General features: G+C 40.0%; 1 protein-coding gene across 1 annotated transcript; it reads left to right on the top strand.

Moving 5' to 3' along the window:
• Positions 1–1215: 1215 nt before the first annotated feature.
• LOC140948775 (uncharacterized) lies at positions 1216–19938 on the top strand. The gene is made up of 22 exons (XM_073398041.1): positions 1216–1489; positions 4095–4193; positions 5213–5321; positions 5954–6079; positions 6465–6490; positions 6772–6861; positions 7680–7744; positions 9464–9526; positions 10312–10366; positions 11041–11102; positions 11477–11628; positions 12243–12290; positions 12688–12752; positions 13327–13436; positions 13840–13928; positions 14131–14264; positions 14478–14542; positions 14982–15097; positions 15801–15859; positions 15969–16049; positions 16347–16443; positions 17690–19938. The coding sequence occupies exons 1-22, from the start codon at positions 1331–1333 to the stop codon at positions 19369–19371; spliced, it is 3552 nt and encodes a 1183-aa protein (XP_073254142.1). The 5' UTR covers positions 1216–1330; the 3' UTR covers positions 19372–19938.
• Positions 19939–20023: the final 85 nt, after the last annotated feature.

The following is a 20023-nucleotide window of genomic DNA, read 5'->3' on the forward strand; positions in this document are numbered from 1 at the left end:
TTATTTTAACCGTCCTTTAAAGTTTTAAGCAGTTATTTTTATGTTTCTCCTAATTTAACTGGCATTTTTGTAATTTCCTAATTTGGCTGAATTTCGTGTAGTGCAAAATTTGAATTCAGATATGAAAGCTTAAACAACAAACTCGGTTTAATTTTTTGTCTACACTTTGGTGATTGGATGCTCTAAAAAAATAGAAAAACTTATCGGAGAAAATGCTTTTGAACAAAAGAGTAAGAAACCTGGTACCAGTTCCTCGAAAGCTGGTCCAGTTAAACCCAGGATTAAGCCAAATCTTAAGCAAGGTTTTGAGTCTAAGAACATGTCACTCGAGCGAACAAAATACTGTTGTGTCTTGACTCCGAGATTCGGTGATGATAACATGTTACCCTAAGTAATGCACAGAAAGGTAAATTTCAAAACGGGAACAAAATTTTTAATCCTGGAATTGCACTAATCGGCCTTTCAGGAACCGCCGGGAGCCTGGATTAAAAGTTAACCCCTGGTTAGCGCTGATTGGCCTTCAGACAACAGGGTTCTGGGCATTGGAATCAGGTGGTGAGGCGCAAGAAATCTGGAATCCCTCTAATGATTGCAGTCCGGAATCCAAATTCCCCTGACAAAGATTACGGAATTCAGTAGCTGGATAATGCATGGAACCGCAGCGTGGGATCCAGACTCCAAGAGTATCTTTGATTACCTTATATGGGGCGAGTCATGATCAATTGTCTTGCTCAACCTTTCTCTAAGCAAGAGGAACAGAGTCGGCAGGTCTTGTATTTCCCCGGGTAAACCGGTATAACGTAATCTTATTAGCATGTTAGCTTGATAATACTCGTGACTACCAAAGTATGTAAAGTGTACACATTCTTCAACGTCCCTAGACAATTTCTTCCTTTCATAATAAAATTTCTGTTCACAAAACAAACTAACGGGGATGGCATGTGTCATTTTTTCTGACACTGCGGTATGTTACATTTAAGTTATTGGCAATATACGACCTAATTTAGTGGCGCAATTTCTACGGAAGTGTCTGCACCACTGAAGCCATCGCTTAACAAGACTGTTAAGTACCGACAAATTGATAATGCATAGCTGGTATACAAATACTACGTATTTTATGCTCTGAATAATCCTACCCGTAGGAACTATTTTCAGCATTTTTTTTTTAAATTTAAATTTCCATGAGGAACTAGTTTTCAGTAAGAGACGACTAGTAAAACAAACAACGCCATTTTTTCGTATTGCAATATGCAAAGTGACGACCAAAAAGTTTGCTAAAGAAATTTACTGCCCTTTTAAGACGCAAAGTGAAAAGATTAAGTTGGATCTTATGGAGGCTAGAAACAAGAAAGAAACGGCTAAGTTCTGCGGAAATATTATGGTGAGAAAGACCAGAAGAAGAAGTTTTCTCGCCAAATCTATGTTTCAAGGTGTGTTTGGAGTCCTCACTGAAGTCGCTTTTGAGTATTATAACAGCTCGGCACAATGGGTGAGTTTTGTAGACTGTTAATCATAATTGCCTTAATGTGCTTTTAACTGTCAGTACGAAATGTCGTAAGCTCATGAACTGATGAATAGAAATTATCCAGAATCGTGGACTGCGTCCAGTAGGTTGTTCATACATGCACAAGCATCGGATCGTTTCTGCTGCAACGAAATTCATTTTGAGCACTAGCTAAAAGTTGATTCACACTGATATGTAAATCTTTGAATTTAACTGGATGGATGGGATAACGCGAAGCGCCGATCCGTAAAACGTCCAAAGGCAGTAAAGTGAGCACCAAAAAAACTATCTTATGCTTGAAAATTCACTTTGAATATCACAGCGGCGCAGGATATTTCCGTCTCAGAAAATATGCTAAAAATCAACGTTTTAGTGAGAGCAATTTAAGAGTCTTTAAAATAGTTTCCGTGCCTTCACAAGCAATTCTCGATTCAGTGTGTTTGATACAGCCAGCTACGTCACATGCTCGGGCAAGATCAAACGATGGAATATTGGACTCTGTTTGAAATCGATTGAAAGGTCACAAGACACAACCTTGAAATAATAACGTTTAATGTCCACTCAGGTTAAAACATCCCTGGAAGGGACGGTGGACAGCATAGGAAACGCACCATAATATGCGATAATTGTGCGTGGAACCATCTAGATGGTAATTTAGTTGACAAACGAAACAACTTCAAGACCGATCAATTCACAGCTTTAACAACTATCCATGCTGATCCAGTGAAGTGGGAAAACATATCGTATTTGGTATGATCACAACTTCATAGTCTTCCGAGTCCAAATGATCTTGCTGCCATTTGCATGCTCGTTCATATTGAATTATCAATTTCCCTTTTTTCCGATATGTGACAAGTCAATCTTTTGGTATGACTGTATTGTTTACTTGCATCGTGATGATCTCATCAATATGTTGCCCAGGTTTGTAAGGATATTAATTTTTTGGCGTCTGCACAATAGAGTATCGGCCTGAGAATGAACGGCTGATCGAGGGGGAAATGGGCCCGAGAGATGTTTTTTCACAATTTTGCCCGTACACTGCCCAGGAAGACACTCACACAAGAGTAGATACAGGGGCCTGTAGGTCAGCAAGGACTTCAAAGCCAGTTAATTGCAAAATTACCGTAAGATTACAACACCACACCAATTACAAAACACCCTATGACGAAAAACAATCCGTTTCTAAAGAAAGTAAGTACGACATCGCCGGCCGGACACGCAAACCCAAAACCACTTTGTGGAAAAAAAGGAACGTATACTCCCGCCAGCTGCAATCATCTGCGATGCCGACAACTCGGGGGCAGAGGTACACGGAAACTAACGACTGCCAAACGCCTATAAAAAAAACAAAATTGGCAAATAGAATAAATAAAGTTAAGAGCTTGAATGGATGTTGATCTAGACTGATTCGAATTTGCAACTCTTAATTAAACATATCTCAGAAGGCTATCCAAAAGTCCTCATATCCGACCCAGCGTCTCTGGTCTGTACAGGCCAATAGCTATTTATTTTCTGTCTTTTCGAGAGTTTTTCATAGGCATTGCTTTCGTGTCCCCTTGGGACGAATAAAGTACCAACTGAAGAAAAACGAATTGAAAACATTTTTTATGTAAAATTTATATGCGGATCAAAAGATAGACAGTCTAACCTCTCGTTACGGATACTTCTATAATATGGACACCTCTCAATTACGGACAGTTCGTTTGGTCCCAGAAATGCCACCTCCCTGTAAAGCAGCTTAAAGCGGACACTTGGTTCTGTCCCTTTGGTGTCCGTATTAAAGAGGTTTGACTGTATCAGTGGGAAACGTGATACTGTCGAATTTGTAATTAATTGAATACCGTAAACTGCCACTGCTAAGCCCTGAGCTTATGCGTCTGCTTAAGGGGTTTAAGTAGGGCTTAAGAATGGAGGGGCTTATAATCGGATGTATTTTTTTTATTTACGGGTAGATGGGCTTATAACTAGGGGGGGGGGGGTCTTATATCCGGGAGAGCTTATAACCGAAAGTATTTTTTTCTTACACGTAGATAGGCTTATAGCTAGGGGGTGTGTGTGGGGGGGGGGGGGGGGAAGGTGTATAAGTGTGGGGGGATCTTATATCCGGGGAGCTTATAACAGGATGTATTTTTTGTTTACAGAGGGGCTTATAAGTAGGGGGGGCGCTTATAAGCGATAGTTTACGGTACACCTCTTTTGATCATACTACGTCCGTTAACGTCCTCTCCTGTCCTCATAAAATGCATCCATTTTAACCAAGCGTGCGGATGGATAGGCCCACCCAGGTAATCTTTTCTTTTCTTATCTCTTAAAACGAAATTAAGTTTTGAGAGAAGTGCGTTTCCATAAGCAACCGTACAGAGGCGGGGGAAGGAAACTTTGCTAATTACGGTTTAAGTTGGTTTAGCCTGCTAATACAGCAGTGTCTCTCCCCGCTCCTAACCACTGAGGTACGTCTCAGTCTTGAGAGACCGTGAAACGCTCCAGAGAGACAGCTGTATTTGTAGACTGACATTGCTTTGCTCAGAAAGAAGAAGGTAAACCCTTTGGTCAAGTCACTGACAATCTCTGTGTTTAAATCATTTCTCAGACAAAAGGAGAAAAACCAGATTTTGCCATTGAAGTAACAGATATTCAGTCTGTTGAAGAAGTGGATGATAGTGCGTTTAGCCAGGAGCTCTGTTTTCAGGTATTTTTGCTGTTTGAAGCGCCCCCTCTTTTTGTAAGGATATACGAACAGGCAGACTTCTCGTTCTATAGCCGTGGCGGATCCAGGGGAGGGGCCCGGGGGGCCCGGCCCCCGTTATTTTTTGACCAAATTGAGGCCCGACGGGCCGAAAAAATTTTTTTTTTTTGAGGCCACCCCTTCCTTATCTCAGGGTCTGGATGACCGCCCCCACCCCCTGCCTCCCGTCCCCTGTTATCTGAAGGTCTGGATCCGCCACTGTAAAGCGGTTAAGATTCGTGTAGCGTTGTCTCTTTGTTAAAACTACGTTTTATCAAAACCTCCTCTTGTCACAAGCGCCCAAGTTTGGTGACCATCATATGGTATTGTCAGTCCCCTCTTTTAGGATTATTATTACTATATTTTTATTCATTCATTTATTCTTTTTTCTCTTTTTTGGAAATATTAGCTTGTATAGCTACTCTGTAAATTCGAGGATAACTAAACGTGATGTTATCTTATGTTATGTAAGGGATATGAAGTCTCATGTATAAGCAAGAAGCCGTGACATTTTTAATGCAAAAATGGGCATCTCTCGCACTTTTTTATGCTCACACTAAATCAAACTTACTTCCGAAAACAGAAAGAAAAATAAAAGAAAAATTAAATATAAAAAAACATGGCAGAAAAGAAATAGCAAACTTAATACCTATTCGGCACTTCTCACGCATAGTTATTTTAACTTTGACAGAGAATTTGTTAAGTCAAACTTTCGATACAATCCAAGATGGCGACTAAGATGGGCACCATTTTTTATGACGTCACGAACTAAGTCTCTCATTTTTCCGGTACACCTCGCCTGCTAGCCTGTGAAAACAGCCGTGTCTCCTCGCTCCTCACCGCTTGGGAAGTTTCGCTGGAAAAACGAAACGCCCCTTACGGCGAAGAACGAGGAGAGACGGCTGTATTTGCAGACTACGATACACCTGGGGAGTGTTCAGTTAAACCCGGATTTTTATCTCTGCTCACGATTCCCTTTACAGATAGCTTACCATAGTCGGACAAAGAAGGACAACTCAAACTGTCGCACAGTTTATCTGTCTGCATATGAAGTAGAAGAGTTTGAGTCTTGGTTGTGTTCACTGAGACTATGTAAGTAAGAAGGTGTAGAACCTTTCTTAATCTTTCTTGTGAGAATGAGTTTTATTTGCATAAGAATAAAAAAATCATTTTCAAATCAGTGGCTTCGCACTAAGGCTCGCTTTGAAACAAAAGCTTAAGGCAACTGAAATAGCCTATTATAAGGGAACTTAAGCAAAGACCTGTTTGAGCAACGTACGTCAACCGGAAGTGAAGCCTTCTCCATTATTTATATGGCTTGACGATAATAAATTTCTGTCTTTTCTCATATAAAGGCGATTCGCCCGAGAGTTTGAACCAAACCACTGCCCAAGGATGTAAAAAGTCCAGTTCCGGTTGACGTGTGTCGCTCAAAAACATCTTTGCTTAAGCTCCATAAAGAAGGCGAGAAAGCACAACAACCTCATCCCCATGGCTTTTCTGGCCCCTTCCATTTTCTGAGGGAAGAGCCCTGGAGACGAGGTTGACATCCTAGCAGTGACTCAACCACGGGCCATAACCATTTCCCTTGATGTTATCTTTCGCAAACCAGGGCTTTTGTTACATAAACGTTTATAAGAATGATCGTTTCCTATATTAAAGCTTATACAATTCGTTCATTTTAATGGTATGCCCTCACTAAAACTCTGTAATCTAATTTCTAGCTTGTTTAGAAAACCCCGTGAGCCTAACTCAATATCACTCAGGAAGGTTTACCGGCAAGTCCTGGTCATGTTGTAAAGCTGTTACGTTCCGGAACTCTCCCGGATGTAAGCCATGTAAAATTTATGGTAAGTAAACAACTGTAGCGACACTGTAATTTTTCACAAAGCCATTTCACGTTATCTTTTATTTATACTCAAAAATGAGTATTTTTTTTATTATTGTCATTTAAAATTAGTGGGACTTTGTAAGTACAGTACGGTGGCATCTGGATAGTTTTGTAACTTCCAGTAAATGAATGGTGGTAGTGGTGGTGGTGGTGCCCATGTATATCATCTAAACAATTATATTGGATGAGGTTTTTGAAATATCCGGAATAATCGAGATGCGAGGCAAGTGCTATCCGCCGAGGCCGAAGATTGGAGTTATAATACTGTTACATTGTTATAAAGAAAACACCTATATTTACACACATGGCATAACATTTCTTTATTATCGATTTCCCTTATTTAGGTATTCCAGATATTAAAAGGCACAAGGTACTGTTCGTTTAAAGGGATTTAATTAATGTACGGGATAACTACAAAACAGCACTGAATCTTATTCTTAATATTATTACGAAATGAAATCTTTCCCAAAAGCTTTGAGATGTTTACTTATACCTGGAAGTGTCTACCTTAGCCGTGGCTAGGCAGTAAGACTATGGATTGATACTATATTCCTTTCAAAGCATTTAGCCATTAAAGGATTTCCAAATTTATCAAAATAAAAATAGTAAAAAAACACTAGCATTATTGATCTCGTGCTTTGTTTTCTTCAGTTATCACTTGCTATCGCTTTTAGCGGTTTTGGTGTAGTCGCTAGTGAATCGCATTACTCAGACATGCCTGGAAGCCTTCCCTTTAATAAGGTAAGAGCAATATCCACGTTAAAACAAACATCTCTTTTTAGTAATGTGTAGTTTACTTTATCGTATTCAAGCCTTCCGTGTACGCGGAAAGGTTTACGGCTGTAGGTGATTTGGGCAGTGACCAATAGCCTTTTATAAGTTTTAAATCACGAAAGAAGTCAACAGCACTCTCCATGTACTATTGCGGTGAGTTACGGGTTATATAGCTTGTTTATCATAATCAGAGGTGAAAATGATCGGGTCAGTTAATATAGTCTTGAGTGGAGTGTCTTGCCAAGTAGCCAGTCTTACTTTGGTAGCACGTATGACTACCAATTGTTTCTTGACAGGAGCCGGCATCAATATTGGGCTCCTAAATCTTGACAAATGTCCACGTAGTTTATAACATTACCTGCGACAACAATGATTTCGGGCCCTTGTACTGAGGGAATGACATTGAGTGTTTCATAACCCCTTAGTGTTTGCTTGACGCCAAGTGTCCTTTCGAGTCCTCACCCTGGAGTCCTTGTCTAGTCGTTTAAACCACGTTAACACGTCTGTTTTATAACAAAGCGACTTGTCAAGGAAACCTTGCTAGTTCACCGACATCATAACACACTGCCTCCTCCTCAGGCACTATCGCACCTTGGTCGCAAACAAGGACTTGCGCGAAGAAACGCGAGTGGTCACAGGTTGCAGCGTGATGTTGTTGGTTCTCGCTCTTACGTACCCTAAGGTGGTTTTTCTCCTATTGCTTCAGTTCACCTTCTCCGCCTAATCCTCCAAAATTAGTTTAAGTGACTACTACTTATTGAAGTTGTCTCCTTTTACTTTGGAAGGGTGATCATCTGACCGTCTCAGATGCTTCTGGCAGTGTCGAATGGAAGGCATTTTCCACAACTTCGTAAGTAATTTTCGTTTTTAGCACGCGTTCTCACCCGCCTGGGGCTAGTATAGGAAGGCATAGCTTTATATCGTCGATCTCCCTCCCCGTCCCCCCCCCCCCCCCACCCAATCAATGGTTAAGATTATAACAGTAATAGTACTGAGTGGAGTCATATGAAAGATTAACAAAATCAGTCCATCATACTGCGGGACTCCTATTTGTTTAATCAGAAGTGCGATTAGAGGCCCAAATGAACGACACGAAGTTCTGTCACCAATTAACCGTAACTACCACAAAGTTCACTGATCTGTGATCTGATTGGCTGTCTGCAGCCCTGATTTCGGTATCTCTCTCTATGTAATATATAGCTAGTAAAACAAGATATTACTAGGGTATCTAAAAGATAGTAATGCTGCGGCACATTCTGTTGATACTGGCATTAGTTAGGCAGTGAGACTTAAAAGAATCGAAAATGACATTGAATGTCCTATTTACATGTTGGAAAGTACTAGAATAATTACCATCAGTCTAAAGAAAGAACTGGTGGGAACGTTGTTTAGAAAATGATCAAGTGGTTATAACTCTGGTTTTCCCACAGTAAATTGTAGGAAATAATAGAAATTCAGATTGTTTATCCATATATTTAATATGCGGTGCACGATATTTTCTCCGGAAACACAATACTTTTCTTGCTGTTTGTTGCACTTTATTAAGAAAGAGTTATTTAGCTAACACAAAAAACGGAAAAAAAAAGAAAAAAGGACTTATGAATTCAGTAGGACTCGAACCCTGCAAATTCGGCTCGACGCGACTACACCTAACCACTACACCACAGAGGCTGATTACGTAATTCTGAGGAAAAGTCTTTCATTTTATTCCTTTTCCATGAAACTTCCGCCGGCACGATGATCGCCAGCCGCATTAACCGAGCTATTAACAGTGAAAAAATAATGTACACTCATATTCCATGGCAATGAATGAATGAAAGAACATAATTATGCTTTTCAAAACGCCGATACACGTCCTCGTCTGCAAAGTAGGACACAAGACATATGTTTTGTTACCTCGATTTCCGCTGTTATTTTGAAGCGAATGGTCAAAATCACATCCATTTTCGGCTCATACAGTTTCTTAAGAATAGCACTGCATGACATTTTCTGACTTTCACATCACCTTCCAGCAAACTGGAATTTGTATATCCCCCGTGTTGCGGAGTCGAAGAGCAAATGCTCATCTTCTCGTCAGGTTTAACACCTGGACGAGTCAAAGGTTCTTGAATTGAAATCCAATCCCCAAGTTAACCATTGTACTCATATGAAAGACTCCTGCGTGTCTTAAAATTTGGTAAGACCTCTAACCGTGCTGTAGAAAATTTGGCACAAAAAATACTCTGAGCAGCGAACGATGCACTCTCTCACCCACCGAACTTCCCCATGTTTTTATTTGAGTTGTTCGTGGCGCAATGCACTCTGGTTAAATGCAATGCATTGTGGTAAAAAGTGTGGTTAAATGCAATGCATTGTGGTAAAAAGTGATGAATTCGAGAATTCGTCGCCCCTTATATATTTCCTTTAAATCCTGATTATGCTGCTGCTCGCTCCCTTCCGTCGCTCCGCAGCAATAAAATAAAAGTATTCTAATAGACTGTAAAGAGAAGCAAATACGGCTGCACAAAATAATAAAACATAAAATGAAAACAGTTTTTAGGAGTAAATGGTGTGACTTACATTTTCATAGGACGAGTGGATATGGTTACATTCCAAAGGATGCAGTGAATCCAAAGGAACTTCACGAAGAACCGTAAGTGCAAGATACATTCGGTTAGTTTTTTGTGAAGTAAAATTCTTGCTACTCTGGTGTTTCTTTCAATTGCATATTACATGTACCCCGGATTGTGCTAAGTCGGAATGTCTTTTTTACATCAATTGTAACCGTAAAAAATCTTAACTGTGCTGACAGTCAGATCAATACAGATGGAAGAATAAAGAGTAAGTTATTGAGACAACCTTCTTTGTTAACAGAATTATTGAGACCACTTCCCAGATACTATATGCCTCATCTACTTTAAGGGCGTGATGTAAGCAGGAATTATTTCTTCTGCTATTGCAAGGGGTATTCTAGTCTGTTAGTTGTTTCTTCTTCTCACTTATACTTATAAAGCAAGACGCAATGTTACAACAGTAAGGGAACGCCGAGTAAGAAATTTCTACTACAATGGAAAGGTGTAAAATGTGGCAATTGCCTTAACTACATGTACAGTTACAGATCGTTACAATTCGCAGAGATTCTACCCTGATGTACTTGCTTTCTTTGTGCAGTATTTCCTAATAAGTCTTTAGCGAGTAAATTCGCCACAAAATATAACCTGGGTAGTTGGCGGAGAGAGTTTTGAGAGTTTTGGCGGCACTGGCGGCTTTGCAGCTAATCTGCCAAAACTTTGATCGCCTGACCCCCGGCTACTCAGGCTACAGGAAATAATAAGGGTAGGGTAAATGAATGATAGATCGGAAAGGACAGATAATTATACTAGTTATCAGTGATGTTTGCGATGGTCTATGACGCTAATTGTTCAACCTACTTCACAGATGGTTTTTTGAAGAAATTCCCACCTCCGTCACAGCGGCAATTCTTAGAGACCAGGTAAACTTATTTTAACTTTATAATACTCCAATTCAACACCAAAAATACTTTTTTATGAATTATTGCAAATAACCACACCAAAGCGTCACCAATATAACATCCTCCTTGGAAAGAATAGTCCCTCGTCTATCGTGGCGATTTCTTCGATTTACGTGCATTTATTTATAAAGGCGCTTGCGCGCAGTCCACTTCGCCACCTTCTACTACGCATACATCCCAGACTCCTAAAGACACACGATTGGGTCTCCCCACGTCGAGACAGTCTTGGATTCTAGATTCCACACCGTGGATTCCGGATTCTTTGTTAGTGGACTTAGACTCCTGATTCTAATCGTTGGTGGGATTTCGGATTCAACAAGCAAACATTTTCTGGATTCCGGAATCCGAGTTCCCTTACTATGGGGCGAAAAGGGCTTTGGGAGACGGAAATTGACCATAACAACAAACCATAAGCCATCGTACTTATAAGACATGGTACAAAAACAACGGAGGTAATGCTAACATAGGCCGACTGTTCGCCCGAAGGCAATTCAGTTCAATTCGTCGCATTTTCAATTCAATAACTTTACGATTAAACAAAGTTCGACCTACTTTGGTACTCTTGAAAAGTTATTGTACTTGACCAATTTTACCTTTTTCTTTCTACATTACTTTTATCTCGTGCTTTTCGATAGGTGGCAGGTTGTTTCATCTTGCGGACGAGTGGATTAGGCTCTAAAATAATTCTATCTTTTAGGTGAGCAGTTACAAACCCTTTGCACAATAAAAGTACAACAGATAGGTTACATGTAATTTAAACCCTTTAGCGAGACAGAAATCCCTCAGATACTGTTCTGCCAAATTAGGCGAATGACACTAGTTGGTATGGTTACATGATTTGTTAAACTTCAAACCTTTTTTTTCACTTTGGCAATCCTCTTGTCGCCATGACAAAAAAGAATTTCAAAGGAACCTTCGTGACGAAAATTGTTGTATCACTGGTAAACAGATAAACACATTAAAGTCACACTGTAGGTTATAATTGTTAAGGTATAGATAGTAACGTGAATAACAATCAATGGTATAACGAAAGCAACTATGGAAGCAATTGCTCGTGTGTTGCTTTTGCAGGACGGACAAAACAGTTAAACATATTGAAGTTCTTCAAGATGAAGCAACCCAAAAGTACCGTGTGAAAGATGAGTCAGATGCGGTTTCGTATGCAAATTTTTTGCAGTTTGACAGCATACAACAATTACTGGATCAGTGTAAACAACATCCCAGTAAGATGCGCTAATTTAGCTATTAAGGCTGGTTGTCGGAGTGATCGGAGTCGTATAAGAGCGCTATTTGAAATTAAAAAAAATATATGATAAGATCGACGGAAATCGGAGTCTGAGGAATCGATCCCCTTCGCTTAATAATTTAATAATTTTGCTCTCGCCCGGTAAGGACGCTTCCGCCAGCGCTCCGCGTTCTCGCTTTTATGTGTCTGACGTGAGGCTAATTTAGATCATTTCGTTTTTCGTTGACTAATAGGAGACGAAGTTTATCAGTAGTATCTAGTCATTATGTCAATTCTAGCTCTTTTTAGATCTCTTGTTACTTTTAGTTGCATTTATTTCCTGAAAACACGACCCACCTAGATTAGCATAGCTACCCGCGGGCAAGTTACATTATGATCTAACGCCACCCACTAGATGTATACAGACACCCACAGACAACCTGATAAAGAAGCCTCAAAGTGATCCTAGAGATATACATCACAGACATATTTTGTATTGATCAAGAAAATTTTAAGTTCAATGTTAAATAAACTTAATCACTAATATCACTAAATACATGTAAATGTCTCGTGGAATTCAATGGTAATAATCAAAATATATTATTGTTGCAGCTCTTGGGATAACATTGGAGAAATACCCAACGCTCAAGAATGCCGATGGTATGGAATTTTGTTCTACATACCACTCTTCATTCAAAGATAAAATTGTTCAAAGTAAATTATTATTATCACAAAGTGGTAAATACTGCTGTATACGCCTATGAAGAGAAGTACGCAGACTTCTGTGAAGGAAAATGACTCCCATTAAATTGACTGAATTGTCGACGCTTGTTATTGTATAAATTTAAACTACGTTACAGTTACAATTATACAATTGTACAGTTATATAGTTACAGCTTCTACTGTTATACAAAAGTTCGAACAATTAAAAATGGAATATCCTGCGTCCTTCACATGAAGGCTCTGCTGTGCATGACGACAAAGGAAGCAAAAGCCTGAAGCATCCAAAGTAGACACGACGGTTGTTAATTTAGTCTTTTTAATTAATCCTTTTTAGAAATCTGGAGGGTGGATTGGCCAGAAGTTGAAAAAACAGGCGAGGTTGTGTCTAGTCTACCTTGGGTAAGAAATTAAAGAATATTTGTGTAGAAGCTTTAACAAACACTAGAAAGAGTTTTTCCTAGAGTGTTTTTCAGTGAGAAAACAACGATGGGAAAAGCTATCTCCCACAAAGAGGTCTTATTACCATAAATCTAATTTTTCCGACTTGCCTTTCCTTTTCTTATCAAAAAATTTTCCATTATCCGCGAAGCTGTTATCATATACTCGACGCATTGATTTATCCAAAATTCAAACGCTTCGAAGTAGTCATACACGCTTTTGACAAGTAATGTTATTTGGCAATCCTCTCTAAACTGGCCACCTTGGGAACGGAGGTAAGGTGCAGTGAATACATCAATTTGGAGAGGATTTTTTTGGCAGTTGGAACGCACTCACTGGCCTTTGTTGCCATGTAAAGACACCTGTTATAGAGAGAAAAAAACAAAGAAGAAAGTACGCTCTGTCCACTTGGACATGGACAGAACTGAAGAAGTGGACTTTAGTAGAAGTTCCGCCGACTGTCTTGCAGTAATGATAGTTAGAAATTGTATCAAGTTCTTGGCCGACGGACGAACATCTCTATTCGACCTTGTAGAACGTTTTTACTGGCAAGTTTCACAACAAAGAAGCGTTAATCCACGTTCTACCAGAGGGAAGCTCGGACATACTCAAAGAGAAATTCAGTAACCAGTCAAGGTTAATGATGTGAGTACAAATAATTAACTGGTTGCAAGCAATTCTTTAGCTGGGATGATGCACCGGGAGAAAGAATTCACATTCTTTTGTTAAAAATCAAACAAAAACAAAATTTACAAGAATGCTAAAAAATATGCAATTTACATTTAGTTTAATAAACCTCCTGTAACGCCTTTGGTTTTTTTTTTTAAAGATTTTCATTTAATTTTCCGCGTATGGACGAGTGTCTGCATCACAACGAATTTCGACTTCTTTATTTCCTTTTCAAGTGTACAGTTTAATTTGCAGTACACGCAATGTTCCGATCGGACTTTCCGTTAGGATAAATTTGAGTCCAAATCACATTTTTCTTGAAGTGTAGCTATAGGCGGTGTCCATTGCGGGTTATTTATATTTTTTGTTTATTTCACAGGACATTAGGCCATGAAAACATGGTGCGCTTGCACGGGATTGGAGTAAAAGGACCTCGAAGCTTTATGGTTCACGAAAACATGCAAAATGGTACAACCTTCAAAAAACTTATTTAGCTTTAGTGAAGCTACTGAACACCTTATACATAGAAAACAGAGTTTGACCATTAGTTCTTAGAGACTATAATGTTAAGTTGGCCAAGCTGCTGACAAAACAGTCAAGAAAAAAAGGCTATTGCGCCAATACGCAAAAGCAACTCAAACGTTTTTCTATTCCTTTTTTGACACATCAGGTGACCTTTCAGAATATCTGAAACGAAACTCCTCCATACTGGAGTCCAACCACACAGAGTTAGGAAATATTCTAAACCACGTGATCAATGGTATGGTTTACCTTCACGAGTCTTTAGTGGAGCACGGAGAATTGGTAAGTACTTTGGGCAAGTGGGATTCGCCCAGATGTTGTAGATAAGATTCAACGGTTCTAGTTCTATCTTGCAAAACAAACTTTTGTCCTTCAAAGTTTGTAAAAGGTGTCACGAAATTAAATGAAGTGGTTGTCGATATGACCATTGACAGTGACATTCCTTTCTTACCTTTTTTTCACCCTATAAAATTTAATTTCTTCTATTACACGTAGGTACCTGAGAACTGTCTTGTGGGCGAGAAGGGACAAGTAAAGATCTCAGGCTTTCATTGTGCGAGGTGAGAAAAAAAGAAGAAACAACTACAAATACTTAAAATTAAACCGCGGCTTAAGTTAGACTTCGTTTAATATTTGACCCTAAGAGTTTGACATAATGATAGCATTTTTACTTGTCTGAAAGTATATTATCGGAGGAACGAATACCTTTAGCTACTGCTTTTCCAGTGAATATAATGTTGATTAATGCTGCATTCACATTTCATCTATTTTGCTTCGCGAGTATCGATAAAAAAAATAGGATAGTGACCTAATTCTTCAACCAAAGGGAATAATCTATAGGCGAACAGACTTCGAACTACTGAACCACAGACACAATTCAGGTAGCGCAAGGCCACTAAACTTGTGCTCTAGAATTGCAATCTAAGTGCTTATTTGTTCCTTAATAAGGATACTGTGAGGAAGCGAAATAAGAAAGAGATCGGTTTTTACCATACACAGGTCTCCATGGTGCAAACGACCGTTATCGGATGACGTTTATAAGAATAGAATTCCGATTACAGCTCCTGAGTGCAGCCAAAGTATCCAAACGTTCCCAGCTGATGTATGGGCATACGGTAAGCTCGCAATTAACATGCATTATCATTCATTCAAAATATTTTTTCATTTCTGATTGGCTAAAGGCACGCCTTCGGCCTCGGTGGATAACACCCTACTAGATCTGCAGAATTCTTCACATCCTACTTAGCCCCATTCAACAATTGCTAAATGTTTATGAATTTTACTATGGTTCGTTCGTCGATGAGTGGTGGCATGACACACCAATTGCCCCATGTAAGGGAATCTATAAAGACAGTCATGGATTCTGCATTCCACGCGGTAGGACTCCTGATTCCAGGTACTTGAATCCAGTCTTTGTCAGTGGAACTTAGATTTTGGATTCCAATCTTTAGTAGGATTCCGGATTCCTTGAGCTGTATTCCGGATTCCAAAGCCCAGGATTCCTCAAGCAAATATTTCACAGATTCAGGAATCAGGATTCCCTTTCATGGGACGACACCAATCAGGTTTTGCGGGATTCACAGAATGGCCCAAAAGGTTTCGGTGACGGGTTTATCACCCATCTTGTCGTTAAAAGGTTTTTGATAACAAAGAAAAAGGCCAAAATATATCAGTTAGAAAACGTTCATTTTACAGTGTTTCAAACGAGGAAAGTGCTACGTCCAAGTCCACCGACTTAAACTAAGCCCTACCACCTTTTAAGGTATTTCAAGATTCTATGGTGGTCACTGCAATTCGAGGTTTTTTTTTCCTTTTCAGGCTTCTTCATTTACGCTGTCGTTACTGTAGGGAAACAACCAATCACAACCTTAGACCAGGTAAGGCAAAGAATACACAAACTCGCACTGTGGATGTTATCAGTTCCTTTAGGTCAACAAATATTGACGCCTCCAACAGCTTAATATAAACTTTGTTTTCCCCTTTTAGGTTTTGAAGTTTAATCCATCAAACGATTCATTGGATCAGCTGGCTGGCTTTGTTGACAAGATTAAACTGTGCTTACAGAGGGTGCGTTTAACATTTCAAGTCAATGCAGATGAACACTTTTACTCTGTTACTACATGTTAACCAATAATGCGGGCATAGCTATATGCTGAGTTTTCAGTTCAATAAACTTACAGAGATGGGTACCGCATTTGTATCATAAGTACTGTACAGCAACAGCAAGCTGGTGTATAACACAAGAGGTGCTTATGTGAAAAGTAGCGAATTTTTTAATTTACTCTTTTTCATTTTTGGAATCATGATGATAACGATAATCATGACTCTTAATATGACGATAATGATTAGATCGTTTCTTTTAAGGATCCTAATGCCCGTCCTACTTTTCAAGATCTTCGAGACCAGGTATCCTTGAAAACTGGCTCATCAACTCCAAGCTGCTCTACACATTCTCTGGAAGGTATGGCAAGGTTTAAGAAAAGATGTGGCATATTTTATCGCTTCTAGACTAAGTTCGGATTAAAGGGACACGGTCAGCTATGGGACCGCCCTGACCTGGACACTACATTTGTCAGTTTGAAAAGAGTTTACCTCAACCCGAAATCAAATGAACGCGTCGGCTACATCTAGAAATCCGCTTCAATCTTGCCTAGTGTTTCATTCGATCCTCGATCTTTTACAGATAACCTGTTTTTGAGCAAACTTTAACTCATCCTATTTATCATATTTTGTTAAAAACAGTATCCAAAGGAACAAGAACAGAAGAGGTGAGAAACGCGTAGGCGCCGGCCGGGAGAAATCGCTTCTTTACCAAAATAACAAAAGAAATGAATCAATAACATTGGTGAACAAGTTATATGTATTTGGAAAATCGATGGTAAAGGTTACATATGTTTGGAAAATCAAGCTTTCCCGACCTTGAACCTTCAACAATGATTCATGCCGACTCCGTGTCATTTCTCACCTCTGCTGATGATCGAATTCAGAAGTATTCGTCGATGTTTGGCTTTCCCTGGAAAACAAATCGGTGAATTCTCAATGGTATATCAAAAATGTGTTCTCTGATGTGGCTTAGGGTCTATAATCATTATTTGGGCTTGTAACCAGTTCAACTCTTCAAGGTTTGTTTTGAGTATTCCGGATACGCTTCTGGCTTTCTGTTTCACGTGCGTGTCTTGTGACATACAATTCAGCTAAGAAATGGTATCAAACGGCATGTGCATCAGCTGACCGTGTTCCTTTAAGATTAGCCTTGCTTGAGAATGAAAAGATTCACCACTAACGCAACTCTCATAATACAGTTTGCCTGCTCCCCAAACAGTTTGTATAACCCTTGGTTTTTAATTTCCCCTGGGTATTACAGTCGTCCCACTCTCTCCTCCGCAGAGGCTCCCGCTGGGTATCCCAATAAAAACAGCAATAATGGAAAAATAGAAAGCCCCCGGGGGACGATGGGAAGAGGGAAAAGGCGGGAGCCTCTCTTCTCTCGATGTTTCCCCTTTCCATCGTGCCCCGCGCGCTTTCTATTTGTTTCTCCCAGCTTCCCTGCGACACAAAGAGGCCTCTGCGGAGAAGACAGGTCGTCCCAAGAAACATCTAAGACAATACTTTGCAAAATTTTGCGAGGCAAACAAGGTGTTTTATGGGGTATGAGCAAATGGCGAATTGAGGAAAATAGCTGCTTAACGTTTTTAATTAATTGCCAGATTCACTAAACGCTCAGACTTTGACAGAGGATGGGTTTCCAAGTTACCCTACCAAAACGATGACAAGAATGACAAAAGAATCAAATGCAGAAGAATCAATGGAGGATGACAACGTAGCCATGGACTGGGACAACAGCGATATAACAGTTACCTATTCCCGGGATGAGCTTCGAAGGCGCCTTAAGGATGCAGAATTAACAGCATTAAAGGCAAAGGCGTTGCAGAAACGTGCTGAAGCTGTGAAGGATACAATCCTTGAACAAGTAGCAGAGGCAGAGGCAAAGTGTTTGAAAGAAGTCGAGATGATGACAAAGACGTTCCTTATGCGACTGAACGAGGCCAATGATCGTGCAGCGGAGGCTGAACAGGCTCAATACTTAGCGGAAGAAGTGCGGCGGCTAACGGAAGAGAAGTATACGCTCTATAAGTATGAAAGTGAGAAGAATATGCATGAACTAAAGTCCATGTTTGACGATGCTCTGCTTGAAAGGGATGAGCTCATTGTAGCTTTGAAAACTGTGGGCAAGGACTTCGATACGGCAGAGTGGATCTCGCCAAAACGTCGGGACTCAATCCGCCAGCTCGAGGAAAAGTATCAACGATACATCTCTACTAGTGATCGAACGATACAGAGTTTGAAAACACAACTGAATGGAGTTGTAAAGCAGCGAGATCAACTAGCGTCCGATCGAGAAGTAATTAGAAACGAGATGAAAGATACTCGAGAGGCTTTGGAACAGGCGGTAAAGGACAAAGAAGAGTTTCAGTTCAGATTAGAAGAATCACAGTTTGAGATTGAGCGACTGGAAGAAATGATATCCACCATGACGCAAAAAAGACAACAAGCAGAGCGCGAGAGAGACCAGCTTCAGATGTTGACGGACATGTCCTTAATGAAGCTTAGGCACGCGGAATCTGGAGGTCCAAAGAAAAGAGCATCCGTTAGTTCCTTTCCTCCAAAGATTGATGAGCTTCCAAAAGAAAAGCGAGAACCAAGCCTGAGAAGACTTTCTGAGCAGCTTCTTCATCTAATTGGCCCCTCGCCAACTGAAAAGCTGTCCACGTCGGTTGTAAGCGAAAACCGGGAAAGTGCCGTCCCCATTCTTAAGGATCCTTCTTCCAGTAAATCGCGCGAGGACGGCAACAAAAAGACGAAACAAGAAATTACTAATAGAAGGTTAAATGCCGTGAAACTGCCCTTCCTGGAAAAAGTCAACGAAACTATAGAAAACAATCATGAAACTGAGCCGTTTAACCAGTTCGTTCTTGCTGAGGAGATCGACACAGACGAAAGAGAATATGGGCATGTGTCTCCGATGAAGAGTTCAAAAACAGTAATAAGTGCAGATCTTGACATCATTCAGAAGGATAACCAGATGGATAACTCTATTGACTCTGGAAGCCAAACCAGAAATGACGCAAGACAGTTCACGATTCCGACCTTGCACATTGAAGAAGCGGATACCGATTCAGAGATGGAGTCTCAAAGGGAACCTCCCGAAATAGAAATATCAGATGTTGATGAGCATGACCTGTTAGAGCAAAGGGATGAGGGAGATGACCTCATGAACCCAGATTCCCCAATGTTCATTGTGGGAGGCGAAAATGGTGAAACTCGAATTGTATACAGTTTTGACGACCTTTCAGAACTGCTAGAAGGTATCCCTCAAACAAGTCTATAGTGTAGTGACGTAGTACTGAACAGATAAACCATTTTAGATGGATAATAAAGTCGTTTCACGGCCTTTAAAGCAAAAATTTATCGATCGGAACCTTTAGTTCTTTAGGAGTGTTCCCCTTCTTAGCTAATCCTTACATCTACATAACCTGTTATGTCGATGCTAGTCCGGGTGCAGAGGTAGATCACCTTCCGCCATTTTACAAAAAAAAAAAACACTGCCAGGAACATTTTTAGACTATTATTTCTCTCAAGAAGGATCAGACATCACCAAACAGCCCGCACTCCTGTGGAGTGCTTGGCCTGTACTAAATTAATTTTTAGAAAGAAAACCGCTAACTAGTAAAGCAGACTGAAAGGACCTCTCTGCCAGCAATAGCAGAATTGAAAGTACTCAAATAATGAGCCTTCTCAGTCGACTTTTTTAAAGGAGCATATCACGATAGCAACAGTTATGCATCACTATTTGTCACTTCTAGAGTAACCTTGTCGCAACGCAGTAACGTATCACTAACAGTTGTTTTACCTTGCTGATATCTAATTTCTAAATAAAAGCTTTTGCCCATGGAAACTTTTCAGAGAAGTTTCATGTATTTTCGATACCGGCCCCTCCCCATGCAGTCCTTTAAAATGACTTCTGTTCCACGAATTTGTTA

This window comes from Porites lutea, chromosome 9 (genome assembly GCF_958299795.1).
Source record: "Porites lutea chromosome 9, jaPorLute2.1, whole genome shotgun sequence".
In the NCBI taxonomy this organism is placed as follows: domain Eukaryota; kingdom Metazoa; phylum Cnidaria; class Anthozoa; order Scleractinia; family Poritidae; genus Porites; species Porites lutea.

Coding starts and splice junctions, on each gene's coding strand:
- LOC140948775 (XM_073398041.1), top strand. CDS start 1,331: ATGGAGGCTAGAAACAAGAAAGAAACGGCTAAGTTCTGCGGAAATATT. Junction 1,490..4,094: donor ATAACAGCTCGGCACAATGG/GTGAGTTTTGTA, acceptor ATCATTTCTCAG/ACAAAAGGAGAAAAACCAGA. Junction 6,862..7,679: donor GAAGCCTTCCCTTTAATAAG/GTAAGAGCAATA, acceptor TTACTTTGGAAG/GGTGATCATCTGACCGTCTC.